Source organism: Haplochromis burtoni, unplaced genomic scaffold, assembly GCF_018398535.1.
Source record: "Haplochromis burtoni strain Fernald_Lab_line unplaced genomic scaffold, NCSU_Asbu1 Contig_8, whole genome shotgun sequence".
NCBI classification, from domain to species: Eukaryota; Metazoa; Chordata; class Actinopteri; order Cichliformes; family Cichlidae; genus Haplochromis; species Haplochromis burtoni.
The window spans coordinates 3966859-3985577 of record NW_024582369.1 but is presented as its reverse complement, the minus strand read 5'-3'; the positions used below and the strand labels follow the sequence as shown (position 1 = coordinate 3985577).

The 18719-nt window shown below is 40.9% G+C and overlaps 2 protein-coding genes across 4 annotated transcripts in view; both read right to left on the bottom strand.

The window, feature by feature from the left end:
• Window positions 1–2348, bottom strand: part of scml4 (Scm polycomb group protein like 4) — a 19717-nt gene extending 17369 nt beyond the window's left edge. The window contains exon 1 of one of the 3 annotated variants that reach the window (XM_042226822.1): window positions 1931–2348. The gene's annotated coding sequence lies outside the window, so the exon portion shown is untranslated. The remainder of the gene's footprint in view (window positions 1–1930) is intronic. The other 2 variants (XM_005914319.2, XM_005914321.2) reach the window with 2 other exon arrangements.
• Window positions 2349–4679: 2331 nt separating this feature from the next.
• Window positions 4680–18215, bottom strand: sec63 (SEC63 homolog, protein translocation regulator). The gene is made up of 20 exons (XM_005914322.3): window positions 17924–18215; window positions 17139–17238; window positions 15573–15687; window positions 15262–15374; window positions 15088–15149; window positions 14066–14124; window positions 13823–13873; window positions 13619–13727; window positions 13382–13476; window positions 12991–13123; window positions 12608–12697; window positions 12325–12470; window positions 12054–12201; window positions 9840–9922; window positions 9592–9660; window positions 9302–9457; window positions 8984–9172; window positions 8629–8829; window positions 7189–7293; window positions 4680–5664 (listed from the first exon to the last, which is right to left on the bottom strand). Exons 1-20 carry the CDS (start codon window positions 18045–18047, stop codon window positions 5527–5529), a joined length of 2286 nt encoding a protein of 761 aa, XP_005914384.1. The 5' UTR covers window positions 18048–18215; the 3' UTR covers window positions 4680–5526.
• Between the last annotated feature and the right edge of the window lie 504 nt (window positions 18216–18719).

The following is an 18719-nucleotide window of genomic DNA, read 5'->3' as shown; positions in this document are numbered from 1 at the left end:
CACACACACACACACACACACACACACACACACACACACACACACACACACACACACACACACACACACACACACACACACAGGGGAATGCTTCTGTTTCTGTCTACAGGATCTGGGTCCCATAAGAGCAGCAGGCTGCTTTACCTTGTCACTCTATCAAAACATTGTGTTTTGGAGCTTCGCCAGGAGTGTAGCTGCTGGGTTTATTTTTTTGTTTTTTTTTTAATCATACACTCACAGACAGAACCACACACACACACACAGCTGTTCTTATTCAGGTAAGCCATGAGCGAGACACATGTAGTGATGGAAAAAGCACCAGAAAGACTCTGATTTTTTTTTAAAAAAAGGGTCTTTTTTGATTAAAGGCTGCGGCTTTGCTCACGCACATAATCATCAAACGTGCTGCTCGTGCTTTACGAGTGTCACACTCTATCCCTTTGCACTGCAAATCCACCCCATCCATTTTAACAGAGTAAGACATCCATAAATAGGTTGCTTAATACGTAAAAGTTAAAAAGATTATAATTACTACTTTTTTCACACAGGGAGCCTGAGATTATATTTTTTTGTAAAGAATCCCTGTGATACCAAAATACGTTATTGCTTATGAGTTATGGTAGAACAAAAAGCCTTGATATTCAAAAGAAGAACACTGAATATGTAAATTAAGAGCGTGGAATTTCAAAGAAGGTACCTGTATTTTATTTGATTTGCCAGTGAATCTCACCAGAAAATAAGACAGAAGAAACAGAAGTGGATTATTGTGTTTGTGTATTAAATAATGGTTTGCTGTCTTGGAAAATGTAAAAGCTTAAAAACCAAATCAAAAGATAACTTTTTAAAATAATTATCAGGTCTGCCAAGCGTTGCCAGCTTTTTTTGGTAGCCAATGTGGAATTTTGGACTATGTATGTATATATATATATATGTATATATATATATATATATATATACACATACATGAAAAAAATAGTGTATTTAATGTTAAAGAACCACAATGTCTACATTTCCCAACGCATTTCACAAGTGACCATCTTTTCATTATTTTTTTAAAAAAGCTGAGAGTTTAATGTCCTTCTGTACTCCATTAAAACACTAAGTAATCTTTAACAATTAGGCATTAAATCATCAGCCTGAGCTCGAGCAGTCCACAGTGGAGATTTGCTACAATGACGACTTTAATTACACTTTCTGTCATTGATCGCAGACCCTGGCTTCCCTGGCTTCTCCACCCACCGCTGTACAGGTTGTTTTTTTTAGCTCAGGGTCAGCATGTTTATAAAAGGGAACAGCACGAGAAACTCTGTAGACTTTGCTTCTCTAAGTGAAGCAGCCACGTATTAAACTTTTATTTTCAGTCGGATAAGCTGGCCTGGCTTAAACCCTAAAGAAAAACTCCAAGATGTTCAGGCAGTCATGACAGCAGAGGTGAAGCCTTCATTACTGGATGCTTTCCTTCCAGTCATCCTTACGTCTTTCCTTTAGTTGATGAAGGGATTAACAGATAACTGAAAGCATATTCAAATGAAGAGCTATGCGTTACCACTTACACTAAAAAAAAGCTGTTTCCCTGCAAGGTAGGCACATGGGGGCCCACATCGGGGGGCACATGGGGGCCCACACCCCACTGCAATCAACCTTTGTGATGCATGATGGAAAAATAATTACTTTGCCATAAATATATCACTCAGGCTATATATATATATATATAGTTTATCATTATCTTCCCAATACAAGGACAATCAAAGGAGCATGATCCTGTAATAAACAATGCTTTAATATAATTATCGGATCTCTGTTGGCCCAGTGTGAGTGTATTTTGACCTTGCAGGTTAGACTAATGAAATTAGCACCCGTGCGTTTGTGCGCTCTAAGTCCAGTAACGTCAGGATGTGAGAGGGTCGAGTCTGTAGTAGGATTTATTTACCTATGTCGAAGCGGTTGATTCATCAGCGGGGAATCAATTTCTCCACAGCAGGCTGGCTGAGCACACAGTGCAGAGGTGGTGCGCGGAGCATCAGATGCAGCACAAACACCGGGGAAGGAGGGGGGGGGCACGAGTCCGGGTTCCACCCCTGCAGATGCGGCAGGGAGGCGAGCGAGCTCAGTGGGCTGCCGGCGGGAAGCAGAGCGGCAGACTTCACCTTCCTAACGCGCCGTCCGATGCTTTTCAGAGACAGGAGTTGAAAGATCCTGCAGGGCGGAAGCTGAGGGGGAAAGTGCGACTGAATTGGTGGTGTGCATAATTTTCCTATCTGGCCTTAAAGCTGTTGCCTATTGCGTTTTATCTCCATCGGGTTCAGGAGAGCGGAAGAGATGGCATGGTAAATAAAGTAGTAGCACTCAAACTGAAGAGGTTCAGCCCCCTTTGACAACACAAAAACACCCCTCGGTGGGCATGGAGTGCGGGAGTGTGAGCCCAGTCCAGACAAAAACAACCGACACGGGTCTAATGAGTCATTTGATTAACATTTTACGTGCCTGAGTAGCTTTAAATATTCATAAGGCTTCTGTCAGGCTCATGTTGATGTAACCATAATTTACCCCCACAGTGCCGTTACACATGGCTACATATTGAAATTATCCAAATCACGATGCTATCATAGAGAACTGACTCCAAATTTGCAAATTATACTGACAGGGAATTCCCACCTGTTCCTATGAGGAGGAAACCAGTATGTGTGGCAGTTGGTGATCAAGTGTTATTTAGGCCACAGGATTTGAGCTATTCGGTGCTTCAGTGATATGAAAGTAACTAGTTACATTTCCAGAAACAAGTGGCACTCACTGAAAATGGAGTGTATTTATAGAGGACCAAGACTGCCGACAAATGTACGAAAATTATCATAATAAATGCACAGTTTGACAATAAATGAAGCCCTTATTTGATTATAGACATTTTAGGTTTAACTGGCTTTCAAATTCATTTGGGTTTACTTTCGTTTTAATATTAATATATTTATTTCTGTATTTACTTAAGAAATACAAAACTTTCAGCCCACCTTTTTATTCTCACATAATTTTTGTTACATATTCACTTCATTATGCAAATGATGATGTTATATAAAGTGGTCACATGTTTACTTTCTAGCTACCAGGTTCATTTAGTAACCTGAGCTAAAGCTAACACCGTCAATCTGCAATAAGTTACGCAATATTCCTTTTAAGACCAAATACTACAAATATAAATATATACAAAATTAAATCCTGTTCAATGCATACAATAATAAACCAGCTCATTTAAAAGATTTTATTTGAAATGATTTTTAAATACAAATAATATAGTTTTTCATTTACAATGACAGTTCCTTTGTAAACAAAAGTGGCAGATAATCATTGGGTAGTCATTTGTCCAAACTGAGGCAACTTGCCGGCCAGTTGCCTGGATAAGGTCTGTCATGGGTGGGATGGCGTATTTTACCTCACTGCATTCTCCCCCCACAGCATAAATCACTGATGCTACATTCTATTGCAGAGTGATAAATACTCAGATTACAATATTACTTGTTAGCGCACACCTGCTCTGAACACAACTACAGATGGGTATAGTTTGCACATGTGAGATTGTGTGAATGCGTATGTGGTGCGAGGAGAGCATGCTTAAACTTTCATCTCTCCCACACTGACATGATACACTAGTAAGCACTGTAAAAAAATAATAAAATAAACAAAAAAACAAAACAAAAAACCACACAACTGTATGGATATTTGTGGTGATAGATTACACATTACTGAAACTGCCAAGTTGCCAGGATACAGCAAGAGCCCACAGAATTACTCAAAGTAGCTCTGTTCTTTTTTTTTTCCTTCCCAAAGTCTAACATATGTAAAAATCAAGGTTAGATTACAACAAAACCGGACACACATTTATGTATTACATGATTAACGGAAAAATTATCAATGAAAGTGGGAGCCTGAGCTGCTCTGTGTGCCTCAGAAAAATGGAAAACTCCCAGGTTTGGTTAAAAAAAACCCCAAACTACTCAATCTGACATGCCAGTAACTGCAAACCTAAGCCTGTTCTGCTTAAGAAAAAAAACAAAAAGCAAGTTTAACAGTTTTTTTCCCCAGATGAGCGCTGTGTGTGTCTCTCTAACGGGGATATCATACTCACTTTTACACTCACAATGCACATACAACTGCAAAATAACTGTACTTATGGGAGGTATTGTGATGACAAAATCAGTGATATGTATCCCAATACTTATGAGCTACAGGTTATCAAATAAAAAGAAAAAGAAAACCAACACTAAAGATTCTTACACAAGAAAATTTTTTTTACTTCTCTCTCAGGAACCAGTGGTGCATAGCACCCAAGGACTTGTATGTTGCAGTATTTTAGTTGTATTCGTAAGGCCTTTTTCAGACAAGGAGTACACACTGGAATGTGCAGCAAAAAAAAAAAAAAAAAAAAAAAAAAAAAAAAAAGGAAAAAAGATTGAGATAAGGTAAGTAAATATGTAACGCTCTCTCTCTAATACATTTATATATATTTTGACATCAGTATCTTATCCCCAAAAAAGACCGAAGACACACCTTTTAGTGTTAAACTAAAAGATGACTCATTCAAACAAACCCTAACACTGCAAGTTTTGTTCAGCTTCCCCTCCAGTTACATTTGAGATCACATTTCAACTCGAGCTCCACCTGCTTTCAATCAACCGTCTTCTCTTTCAGAAAAATAAAAAACATTTTAAAGTGAATCACGCGGGGAGAAGGGGCATCACTTACAGGACTGGCTGCAGATCAGCATCCATCTGTGGAGATCTCTGTCAAAAATACGTGTACGGACAAACGAATGGCTGATTTGACAGTGGAAGTAAGTAAATATCCCAAATGGCTGACTTGGTTGCGACGTCCAAAAGCAGGACTGAACTTCGTGCTTCTGCAGTATAAATGTACAATAGAAAGCATCACTGCTGTGGAAAACATTGGTGCTGAGCATTATTAAAAACAGGAGCAAAGTGTGTTGAGAATGATTTCCATACGGAGATCAGCATTTTTAATTTTGCAGATGGAATTGGCGGTTATACATCCCCACTCCCTGTCAAGAAAAGAAGAAAAGAGCCAATATAATAATAATAATTAGAATTCTAACAATAGGTCCTCCAGTCCACAGTGTGTCCATTTGCCATACCTGTACAAAGACACAAGGTTACATACCATTGACGCACTCGCACGCACACCCGCTCACAAACACACACACACACACACACACAACAGGCCTGTTAGTATTCACAGAATTCTCTTCCGCCAGCAGCGGAAAGTGAATAAACAAGTCTCTGTAGAAAAGAGAATTTCGGGGTGTCGGGGTTCAGGTCACAGTCCATGACTTTGCAAAGGTTAAATGGAGGAGGGCTCTGTGTGTAGAAACTGTCCCCGGTGACTCTGTGAGTGTTTGTGGCTTCGCTGCTCCTCACTGACTGCTTTCTGGCTTGAGCGGGGTCAGCAGTGAATGTGTGGCCAAGTCCATGAGAGGGTAAAGGGAGGAGGGAGGGGAGGGCTGAGCGCGTACGCACGCGCTCAGTCGTTGTCCTCATCGTCATCTTCACTCTCCTCGATGCCGTCGCTGTCCTCTTGCTCCTCCTCCTCCTCCTCTGTGTCGGGGATGTCCCACTGCGGGTGGTTGTCCAGAATGGCCTTGGCCTCGTGGACCTCCAACTGCACAAACACAAAGCACTTGTGTTATCATCATTGCAATTAACACTTTCAAGTCTGTGCATATTATTTAAGGTGATTTGTAGATTATTACAAATGCTAGCATGTGCCTCAATATGACTTAAGATGCTCTTGGAAAACTGATAAGGAAATATTGTAACACAATACTGGGAAAAATGACCTGTGCACCTACATGAAATGTTAAGGATCACATGGGAATCTAGGAAATGTACAGCAGCGGTTCCTGGTTTACGGCATTTAAAATGTCAATTAAGCAAAAGGTTGCTGGTTTAATTCCAGTTACCTGCTGTGGCGACCCCTTGTGGCAAGTAAGCAGCTAAAAATATTGGTGTAATGTATGAAGTTTATCAGCCAATATTTGCTGATCTATCAGAGTCAGTATTATATCTGCTGTTAAGTAAATTAACACTAAGCCAACTAATTATCTGACCTCGCTCTGATTTTAAGTGGCTGTCTTTCCCAGTCGTTTCCACTTTGTTATAAAACCACTAACAGCTGACTGGAATATTTAGTAGTGATTAAATTTCACGAATGGACTTGTGCCATCACTGTATCAAAACACTGTGAGCTCGTGAGAGTGACCCCCTATTTTTTGTTGTTTTTAAAAAAATGTTGTTAGAAGTCCGCATGCTAATACTTTTGGCAATATAGAGTATATATTCTCCAATATATCTGATTTTTTAAATATATTAGTCTTAAAAATTCTCTTTGTGTTAGGCTCTAGTAAAGAGCCTGCAAGTGTTTTAACTCTTTCTCACCAGTGCATCATTTAATTTATGCATTTAGTGCTTGGCCCACATGTTGTGCTTTATGGTTATTATGGATAACCTCCTCTCTGCCTGCAGAAGCGCTATCGGCCACTGACAATGGCTGACAAACTTTCATATAACACAAGGTCATTGAAAAATATATATAAAAGATGTAGTGCTAACCAGAATCCCCATTCAAAGATGTTCTACACATTTTTTTGTGTAGAACATCTAAATACACATCCAAATACTGGATGAAAATTAGGTACTAAACAAGTCATTTTATAGTATGTCTGTACGACATTGGCATTGACATTTTTTCCCACTGCAAGCACCACATGCTTTCAGAATGAAACCAATCACATACTAGGTTCAAGTCTAATTTGAATAACATTGATTTGAAGATCCTGCATTTTTAGATAAAGGTGAGCAGCTATGAAATAAATAAATTCTTGACCGGTAGAAGAAACACCAAACCTTAAGTGCACTTAAAGTGCACTGCCTACAACAATACAAATCATATTGCTTCTGGCTAGCAGTCAATACCCTCATTCCTAACATCTTGGCAGCAATCAATACCATTGTTCAGTGAGCCTCAGCTACATTTGGCTGCAGCTGGTGGGTTTATTATTCCAGCCACTTTGGTAGCGAAAACCCATCATATCCCGGACAATTTGAACTGATTGGCTGACTGAAGGCCCCCCTATTTACACACACACACACACACACACTAATAAAAAGGCACACACACACACACCTTGAGTGGTTTGATCTGGTCCAGTCCTAGGTAGGAATCAGAACGAAGGATAACAGAATATTGGTAGTTGCCCGTTTTGGAGGGGGCTGAAAACTTGAGCTCCACCTGGAAAAAAAAAAAACCCATGGAGAGAGACACACACACACACACACACACACACACACACACACACACACACACACACACACACACACACACACACACACGTTAATTTCATGTTTCTTGATTTGATGGTGTAAAAGAGAGATTAAAACTCCCTTTAACCAAATCTAATCACAGAAGCCTTCAATGTGCAGTATATAACTGTATGACTCCGAGCACTATTGTTTTATGTATTAATTATAGCTGCAATGCTGGATTGTGGCCAAAATCCTGCGATTGATGCGAAAATACAATAGTCTCCATGTAAACAAAGCAGACCTGTTTCCATCCCCATAGAAACCACTAATGCAAGCACCAAAAGGAGGCAAAGGACAAACGCTGTGAATATTATAAACTTCTGCAATCTGCTGTCACCAATGATGTACAATCATCTAGCAGCAGAGGGCCACAGCGTGGTAGGTAATTACAAATGAACTGCCGCACGATGATGGGGTCCAACTGTAAATATTAGACCAACATTGCCTCAGGCTATGATTACTATGTTGCGCAATTACATATGGAAAACAGCTCATTACGAGCACAATGAACCTAATTATTATTCAGCGTGCGAGCAGAGAATGAGCTGTGATCATAGCCACTATTAACTGTCCTGGCCAGAGATGAAAGCACGGCGTATTAACAGTCATGCAGCGAGAAACAACAGAAGGAACTGCTGAAGTGACAGGCTAATGGATTTCTTGACAGTGACCTGCAACGCCTCTTATTACCATCCTTGAGAGCGGGGGTGGCCAGTCATGCACGCTTAAAAACGGCCTTGTTAAGCTTTTACCTTCACATCAGTCTGTGCTGGTGCTGCTGAGCACCAGGATCAGTGGTGCAAATTGTGCAAAACAAACACAGACACACACTACTCTGAGGAAATAATGACAAGTGACACAAGTGCAAAGGGTTGCTTAGCAACAGCATGTGCAAGGGGTTACAAGAAACATAAGCACACACTAACTTATTAAGACCTTTTTACCTCACATGCATTACTGTGTAATCCAAACGATATTCACAAAGTATTTTGATACAAACAATGAACTGACTGTACAGTGCTGGATCTGATGATCGTGTACATTTCTACTTTTTTAATTAAAAACAACAACAATATAAAATATAAAATCATACAATTTAAAATAACAATTGTGCTGATTAATTAAGTGTAAATTATCGACCATGAAGTCACCGCGTCAAATTATTTCTATGAAAAGATCCCAAATTCTCCAAAGAGTCATCTGGCACAGGCGCACGCTCACTTCCTGTGTGTCAGTTAAAATTCTAGTGCGGCAATCTCACCTCTTCTGTGTCTTTTAGCGTGCACACGTGACTGGGCATGGAGACGAGGGTATGCTCTCGGCGGTCAGCAATGTAGAGCCACCACCACTCCTGCTTCTCCTCTGGAAAGTAGAGACTGTAGACCGGGTGTGTCACCTTTGACTTGGTTTCTAGCAGGGCCCGCTCTCGCCGCTGGATGCTTTGTTGCAACGCTTCCCACTCCTGACAGGCAGGGGAGAAAAGAGTGACGGTTAGATTGGATAGAGCCTTTCCCTTCCATTTATCAGCTGGACCTTAACACTATAGGCTTTTAAGTGATAAAGCTCCTGCTGCTAAACCTACGAATGACATATGCATCCGATTAACGTTCTCTGACCTCCTCGTCGTCGCCAGCCATCTCGTCGACTTCTGTGTCGCTCTGTTTGTCGCTGTCTTCGTCTCTTTCGCTTGGAGAATCCTTGTTGGCTTCGCCCTCGTCTGACTCGCTGCCTTTGTCTGACCCATCATCATCTTCCTCCTTTGTCGCCACAGTTGCTGCTGCTGTTGTTGTTGTTGTTGCGGCTTCCTGCGACACCAGTATCAATAATGAAAAGTTATGCTGAAAGCACTGTTGTTTTAAATAATCATCTGACAGTAGGTGGATGCTGGTGTTAGTTTAATTCAGGTGTAACTAACTGAGTGAGTGGCTGCTTACATTTCCTGCCACGGTGCCATTGGCCTGCTTGTTTTTGGCAGGAGCAGGAGTGGCTTTCTTCTTGGTTAACTTTTTCTTCTTGGACTTGGCTGTCTTTTTAGCCCCTTTATTCTTGTTCTGCCACACTTTGGTTTTGGCTTTACTTGTGTCTCCTTGCTTCAGATCAGACACACAAAAAAAAAAAAACGTGAACATGATTCTTTGAACCATTAAACTTTTACAGCTTTTAAGTTGCCCAAGCAAACTGAACATAAACTGAGCCGAAATAGTTTCTGCATGTGTGATCTTACCGCTTCCTCTGTAGTGGCAGTCTCATCTCCTTGACACGGCACTGGCTCTTGCTCTTGTTCAAACATGTCCTACACACACATCAACAAGCAGAGTTAACTGATGCTATCCAGCCATGTTTTCAGTCAACAGTGCACTCTAATGGTGATCCACAGTAGTGCATGTGCAAGGCAGCAGAACCTGCTTTCTAGTAACTTATTGTTACGTCAAGTATTACGTAGGTGTTGAGTCACACGGAAACATTTCTTACCGCCATCCGTTTCCTGTTTAAGGTGACGGTTACTGTGACGATTGAGCCTGCCGTGATGTTACTACTGTCTTCGTCATCAAGGACTGCAAAAAAAACAAACCCAAAAACATTAATGTCTAAAAGTTGAACACAGAAAAACATAATGTACACACTTGTGCCAAAAGATAAAACTCTAAATGATCAGCAGTTCAGCCAAACCGGACTAAAGCTTACAATGCTTCTTCTTACAGCCATACAGAAACAACCATAATTTTTCTTCATTAATCCATCTTCCACATCTACAGTAACATGAAACTGAAGTCGAAATCAAAGTAACATATTTTTCCCCTACCCTGTAGTGTAATTATGCATCTTCCTTGTTTTTTATGTCAGTTTTGTAAGCATCAGCTTTAGAAACATTTACCAAAATGAGAAAATATACAAATATTCGATATCCACTTTGTTAGGTACACCTGTTTAACTGCTCATGAATGCAAATATTCTATCAGCTGATTACATTGCAGCAACTCAGTAGATTTGGGCATGTATGGTCAAACTGAGCATCAGAATTAGTGAATAAAGGTGATTTAAGTGACTTTGTTAGTGCCAGACAGGCAAGTCTGAGTATTTCAGATCAGATGCACAGCACTCTCTAGGATTTACAGAGAATGGTTTGAAAAACAGGAAATATCCAGTGAGTGGCAGTTCTCCTGGAGAAATTGCCTTGTTGATGCCCGAGGTCAGAGGACAATGACCAGACTGCTTTGAGCTGATAGGATGGCAACAGTAACTCAAATAAAGCACCCGTTACAAGCAAGGTATGCAGAAGAGCTTCTCTCAACACACCACACACGCTGAACCTTGAAGCTGATGAGCGATAGCAAAAAAAAAAAAGAGACCAAGGGTGCCACTCTTGTCAGCCAAAAACAGACAACTGCAGCTACACAGCCTGCACAGGCTCAGCAAAATGGGCTAATAGAAGATTGGAAAAATGTTGCATGGCCTGATTCGCCTCTGCTTCTGCTGCGCAATGCAGATGTTAGGGTTGGGATTTGCTGTAAATAACACAAAAGTATGGACGCATGCTGCTGCTGGTGGTGTAATGGTGCAGGGGGATATTTTCTTGCCACACTTTAGGGCCCTTAGCACAAGCTGAACATTGTTTAGACACCACAGCCTCCTATTGTTGCTCACCATGTCCACCCTGTATGATCATAGTGTACCCATCTCCTGACGTCTACTTCCAGCAGGACAACACACCATGTCACAAAGGTTAAATAATCTCAAATTTCTTTACTAAGTATAACAATGAGTTGACCGAGCAGACCTAAAACCAACAGAACACCATTGAGATTGTGAAAAGGAGCATCATGAATGTGCAGCCCAGCATTGAGTCAATGACATGAAGCGTTAAGTCAGTTCTAAAGGATGAAGGAGTCCAAACCAATGCTCACAAGATGTCTCTATTAAAGTGGTCAGTGAGTTTATGTTACACTCCCCCCCCCTTTCCGGTTACAGCCTCCCATTCCCCTGAGGCCCCCACAAGACATGACAACATCTACAGCCTGTCACACTGCCACAAGCATGAGCCTCTTGTCACAGGTAGACAGATGCTTGACTCTGCACAGTGATACTGTTGGCAGTTGTAGTTTGGTAGAAAGAAAAGGTTCCTACATGAAACTCCGCACAACAAGATTTGTTCAGTAACAATGGCATTTCCTCACACTTGGGGTGTGCACAGTTCCATATTTACATCCAACACATCCAATAAATAAATAAATTTAAAAAATGAGCAACTCACACCAAAGCAACATTAACCTCCTAGGACCTGGCGTCCACATATGTGGACATCGCATTTTGGGTTGTCTAGACCAAAATACTAAATGTTACTCTACAAGGGCCTGATATCCACTTACCAGGACATTATGCTGTCACTGTTCTATCAAAATTTAAAACGAATGTGGATCTCATTTTTCTCAGAAACAAAAATCAGGTAAAAAAAAAATCAAGTAATTCTTTGTTTTTACATTCATCAGATCCCAATCAGCCCAAATAGCAAAGAGAAATTAAAAATGCATGCCATGAAAGAGTTCGTTTCTTAGGAGGTTAATGGATATACAGCACTAATGGCCAGAGAACAGTCTGTTTTAAAAAAAAAAACAAAAAAAAACAAACAGCAGATCAGACTATCAAAGGTCTGCTATGAACAAACAAAGTGTGTTTTTAAGGACTGACCCTGCAGTTTGATATCCATGGTGATGTGAGGGAAGCTGGCCAGCACAGCCATGACCTCGTCGTACTTCTCCTCTCCAAGGAAACGCAGCATGTTTCGTCTGTCGGAGTCCTTCAGACTCACCAAGTCCTGGAGGGTTCGCACCTTATACTAAAGTAGGGAGGAGGAAGAGGATGGCAGTGAGAGAATACGTGACCTGTCGACCATAAAACATCTTTATCTCCCATTATATTACACACAGTATGCGGGCACATGCAAACTTTCGTTAGATACCTTTTTAGAAATGCAGTATCGGAGGTGCTCCTCTTCAAAGTGAGGCAGCTGCAGCAGCGGTGACTTTGACTCCTTCAGGCCCTGCACTATCATCTGGGTCAATTTCATACAGTTCTCTATGGTCACCAAGCGAGGAGCACTGAAACCTGAGGAGAGACATTAGCATTTATGGAAAAGTATACAAAGATTTCATGATGTTGGTAGCACCAATAGAACTAAAAAAAAAAAAAAAATGTATAACAGTAGTCAAAGAGCTGTAATAATGTGTAGTATATATGCAAACCTCTGCTGTTGGCCATAAAAATAAGCTGACAGCCCACATTGATCATCTCCTGGAGAAGCGCTGGAGTCTTTTTCACCACAAACCTCTGATCTGGAACAGAAACATACAACATTTTATTTAAAGAGCCAGTGAAATTTATCAAAAGCACTGAATGAAGCGCTGCATTGTTTATCTGATGTAGAAAAGGATATATTATTATTTGTGTTATATTCTATTCTAAGATGAAGCCTCATTTATTAGCTCCTGATAAATGAGGCTTCATTAATCTTTTGAACAACTAGGCCAGATCTACTTGAAGACTTCTTTTTTTAATAAAATAATTAAACAAGCATAATTAGTAAAAATGTAAAATTCCAGTGAGTATCATTCAGCATGTGTCCTACCTTCCTCTAATTCCTCAGACACGTCCATGCGGGCCAAGTGAGCTAACACCAACACCCTGGCCTTCAGACTGTAGGGATAGTAGAACGGAGGCTCCTTCTTCTTCACATTGATATTTCCTAATTCACGGATCAACTATGGGAGAGTTGGGAGGCAGTCATTATAACATACTGTACTGTACAAAAATATCATCTTCCACGTTGCGTGCTGAATTCTGGGTTACTGGCAATGAACTTCAATCACACAGGAAATAAAATCGCAATGAGAACGCTCTTTTCCTTCCTCATCTCCAAAACTTCCATCTCAAAAACAACATCTGGACATAACACCCCCCTCAAACCAAGTTTCTTCTCTTATGAAGCTTCTTTCACACAAGCAAACTTCTGTTTTTACCTGCGGCACTTCAACGTTGTCTGTGGGTCTTATGGTTGCTTCTTTATTGTTGCGAGGATCGAATTCGAGTGCTGCCGTCAACACCATGATTAACCCTGGAGGCCAGAGTCAGCCAAAATTACAATTTGTTAATGCAATCAGGAAGAAGACAGAATTTATATCAACATAACCTTTGCTGAATAAAGTAAAGCATGTGCAATGCTACAGAACTTCCGAATATGTGAACCAGAAACTCACGTTTCATGTTCATATTCGGTGTCTTGCACATGAAATGCATAAAGAGCTGGGTAGTGTTGATGAGGATCTGGTCTCCACTGTATCGGATTGAGCGGTACCACCATGTCCCCTAAAGTACAAAGAAAAAGAACAACCAGTATGAGAAACACAGATTATAACAATACAAGGCTTTTATTTCCATATGAAATCATGATGAACACTTACCACAACAACAGGAAGGATAACCATAAAGGCAAGTCCATACACCAACAGCACCTATAAAATGAAAATAAAGCAGTTCGATCCAACCAAGTCTTTCAATTTGATCTACAATAGCCCGCATAGTGTTGTTTTTTTTAAAATAAAGTATGGTTTTTTGGAATATAGGGGCTCTCTGTTATTAAGAAAAAATAAAAATCACAAATGAGATTTATCAGTTAACTCTACAATGAAATAATGGACAAATACCAGCATTGAGTTCTTCTGGTCAACAATCCAGGCAGGCAGGGCAATGCCAAAGCTGGTTGCTAGAAAAGGGAGACATAAGAGGCAATGGAATTAAACAGGAAAATTCCCTTTATACATGCTGAAAGCAATCTTTCTGCAAAAGCACTCCTCTGTGTCGCACATTACTTGTAAGGGTGAGCAATCTAATGATACTGTGTTGTTGATGATCTAAATTTGGCATATGAAACAGTATAATCAGCTCATTTAAACTTTTCTACACCACGTCTACCATGGCTGGTAGTGACACAATGAGAGTGATGCTCACTGGGTGCACTACTGATCCCTGATGTGCAACTTGAATAGCAAACAGAAGACAGAATGGCAGGTGAAGATGACTCTGCAGTGTGGAAATGATTTGGATGCTCAGTAACTGAATGCAAAGTTGGCAGGGAATCTGTTGGGACAACCTGTAATCTAATCACAATCTTGTTCTACCATGTTGAAAATTGATCTTCAGTGAAGGCAGTATCGAAGTAATCAGCTAGTCTGATGACTCAGACACTCGAGGCAACGGTTTAATTTTCTGGGGCTTCAGGTGTGGCCGGAATGTCTAGAGAATAGATAATGGATCAAGACTTCCTGTTCTGTGCATCATAATTGTGTACAAATCCGGATACAGTTTTAAAAAGCTAATAAAAAGTCAAGTTGTTTTCAGATGATGTGACTGTTTAAAGATAGCACAAAGTCTCTTTTTTGCTCTCCTCTCTGTTTGTCTGCATGCAGCCAAGCCTCCTCAAAAAACTAAAACTAGAAAACTCCACTTACGAAATCCAAAAGTGTGCTTTCATTCTATTAGTGGAGCTGCACAGACAAAGAGTGTGTGTGAAAGTGGAGCAAACTATTTTTCGTATCATCCCTGCTCTTACTGGACTGTGCTGTTTCAAATGATTTACTACAAGTTAACAGGTAACTGTTTCACCAGCATCACTGGAGAAGGTGCACCAATGCATTAAACTGGTGTGCATTAGAGAAGCTTCACTTACCTCCTGGGCCGTCAGGGTTTCCATACATTTCCCAGTTCTGCCTTGACTGTTCATTGGTTAGACTGCAGGGGGGGAAAAAAAACAAAAAACAGATTATTTGATCAACCTAGAACTCTGGGCTAGAAGATGTAATCTGGCTGGCATGAACAAAGTCAAAACCACAATGATACTTACGCAGCATAAGCCTTAGCAATTCTCATGAATGTGGCCTCATCGCCACCTTTGTCGGGGTGATACTTGAGTGACAGTACACGGTACTGCTTCTTGATTTCTGACAGCGATGCACCCTGAAACACAAATACACCACATGTAATGTAGGTAACAAAGACAATCAGCCCTAATTTAAAGAAGACTGAGAAGTCCCAGAAATCCAGAAAGACACGTTTTGAGCTTGAGTGAGATGTGGAAGTAATACAAAAAATAAAAATGTAACATTAAGGACTTCAGTGGCTTTGCAATAAACCATTTGTTTTGTGTGTGTTTACCGGGTCCAAGCTGAGGACTTCATATGGATTATACTCCTGGTACTCTCTGTCCAGCTTAGACACCTTGTAGGCCAACAGCAAAAACACGAGCCACCCAAATAACAAGGCTGCTTTCCTGAAAATGTCAGCACACAAACAGGAAACATGAATAAACATCTGGGCTATAGAGCCAACATGAGACATCTGTCATTTTCAGAAACACTTCCAATGACTAGATCCACATTAATATAACACTGCAACTGAAATGATCTTTACCATTTAAAGCTACAAACATTCTATCATAATTTGAAACACTAAAAGCAAATTTCAACCCAACACATCCAAACACAAGGACATGCCACGTTCTGACATTGTTGTTTGTTTAATATTTATGCGTTGAAGTTGAACTTGTTACCATGACAATGACAAAAACCTGTGGCCTGCTCTGCAGCATCTGTTGCCATGACGACAGCTCACTAGCCAGAGTTGTCTGAGTTGCTCAACCAGAGAAATACATGATGGATTCTTATAATAAACACGATCCCGATGATACACTTGTGAGAGGGAAACAGATACTGAGATTTTGAGAGTGAGGCTGAGATGATCGCTTTGATTTTTTCCACCTCGGTAAACAAGCTGTGTGCTTCCACCGTCTTCTGTACGAAGAGCAGCCAAGCAAGGGAAGGCTTTATAAATGCCAGTTGTTAAATACTGGGCGTAAATACAGGATGTGGGTCTAGTGAAGGCGCGAGAGAGGAGTAAGTGGGAGTAAGAAGCTGTTAAACCACGCAGAGCGAATAAACAGCTCTTAGAAGACAGGGTGATGTTAAGATAAATGTTAAGCAGTGCAGCTAAATGTTTACAGCCACAGCACAAGTCACATGCAAACAACAGAAACTGCACTCATGCCAAAAGCAAGTTCTTATACGCATGCAGAAAGAGAATATTCAGTCTGACCATAACATATACCGCAACACATTCTGTGTCAAGCTGGATAAACCATCGGAGTGAATCTATATGCTGTCAGAAACAGGTACAGTATCGAGACGATGTCTGAGTGATCACAGTGTTAACAGCTTGGGTTAGTCAATCCTAAATAACAGCAGCGATGTGACGTTCAACAAGCAGGCAAACAACCAAGCATGCAAGCTTGTTATTATACTGTCCAGGAAGTGTTGTCCAAATATAAGTCAACATATTTATATGCAAGTCGTGATCCTCTTTCAGCTGGTCCCTTTAGCGGTCACCAAAGCAAATCATATGCCTCCATGTCACCCTAGCCCTAGCTTCCACACCAACCCTCTGAATTCCACCTTCACTACATCCGTGAATCTTCCCTGTAAAGAATACAAAGATAGTGTTATGAAGGACTTCAAGCTAAAACTTCTTATGGCTTCGGTGTAACGCACGATAGAGTCCCATTCATAACTGAAGTCTCAAACCAGTTATAAATTCGCTTTCATAGATGTTACCTCCAGAAAAATTCTTTAGAAAGGGAAGCTGAGGAAATCCACCAAACAACAAGAAAAGCACGTGTGGGACGAGCTACTATAAGTACAAACCCAAAGTTCAATTCAGCAGACTCACTTTAGTGTTGGCACGATGCTCTGCTGCGACTTCATCAACCTGAGCCGATACCACAGACACCTGCCGTGCACCCTCCGTAGGCTCTTTAGGCGCAGTTGTTCTGAGACAAGAGGAAGCACATTAGCAGTATGAAAACAGCCACAATCAGTATGCATAACAACAATGCAACAATTCAGTGAGATTGCCTGGCTGCACAGAGCCACTACTGTGCCAGGGGGAGGGTTTATTAATGTTGTTTACTTCAATCAGCTCGAATTTTGTATTTCTCCATCTTCAATCCTATTGCAGAAGATGGACAAATAATGATTTTATGAGTTTAGTGGCTCTGTGTTTATTAACTTCCATAAATTATCTGAGGTCACTACGATAACCGGTTTACCTGCCAGTCAGATTCTCCCAGTCAGCTACTCCCAGTAGACCAGCTGCATAAAGTTTGCTACCATAACTTATATAACAGCTTATGCTGGCTGCATTCTGTGGACTAGCATAGAGTCTCGCTAAGATAGGGAGCTATCAAGAGGAGGTCAATAAAAGCGCAAAGGAAAGCTTAAGCGCGTGCCAGAGTGACGCTGGCTTTTGGTGTTTTAGCTGTGCTGTTAGCTCATGTTTCCAGGCGCCTGTGTCGCTGGGTTTCACTGCAAAGCTCCTGGGGGTAGACCCAAATGGAGGCTAAATCGTGGCCAGCTGGTAGCCGTATACGAGCCAAAATACCGCCAGAAAACTTCATGTTAAGTTAGACAGTTAAGTTAGCTCAGTTAGCACTGAGCCACACAGTCAGGCCTTACCAGCATTTTGATCCCGGGGCCAGAGGTAATATGTGGCCGGGATCACAATAAGTCCGACGAAGGACGTTAGGAAATAGAAAAAGGTATTGCCGCTGTCATCGTACTGGAACTGTTGCCCGGCCATTTCGTAGCGGCGCTTAGGTCGCCCTTCTTCTCCACCGCTGCTCTTCCCCCTTCAAGCCCAATGTGTGATACCTGACAGACCGTTAGCAATCCAGCCAAGAGAGCTCGATGCTATGGATGCATCGGTGTACGTGGTGTACGCCTGCGCAATGTGGTTTGCCTTCTTCTTTTAATGCTTTAAAACCTTCCCCGCGTTAGCGACCCCTAGCGGTGGCATTGGAGATCAGCGTGTGAATGGTTTCAAGATTCAAAGTGTTTATTGTCATGTGTACAGAAGAAATAGCATTTCTCTGTGCAATTAAATTCTTCCTTTGCTGTCCATACGCAAATGCCAAGTTAGGTAGGGTTGAAGGAACAAGATAAATAAGGTAAAAATAAGGATAAAAAAATAGAGAACGATAAATAAATAAGTACAAAATATGTAAATGAAGAAAAGTGAGGTATGCAGTTGTCAATGTAAAAGGATGTACAAAGGAGCTTAATGTGCAAAAGAACTTAGTGTGCAAATTGTCCTGATGTGAAAATTGCAGTTGAGGTAGGTCAGCTGTTCAGGAGTCTGATAGCAGTCTTTATTTGATTTTTTAGCTATGTAAACATCCCGTGTATGACATGACTTCATATGAAGGATCTGTAAAGTCTGAACCATTAGTTGATTGTCAGTAGTTTATGTGTA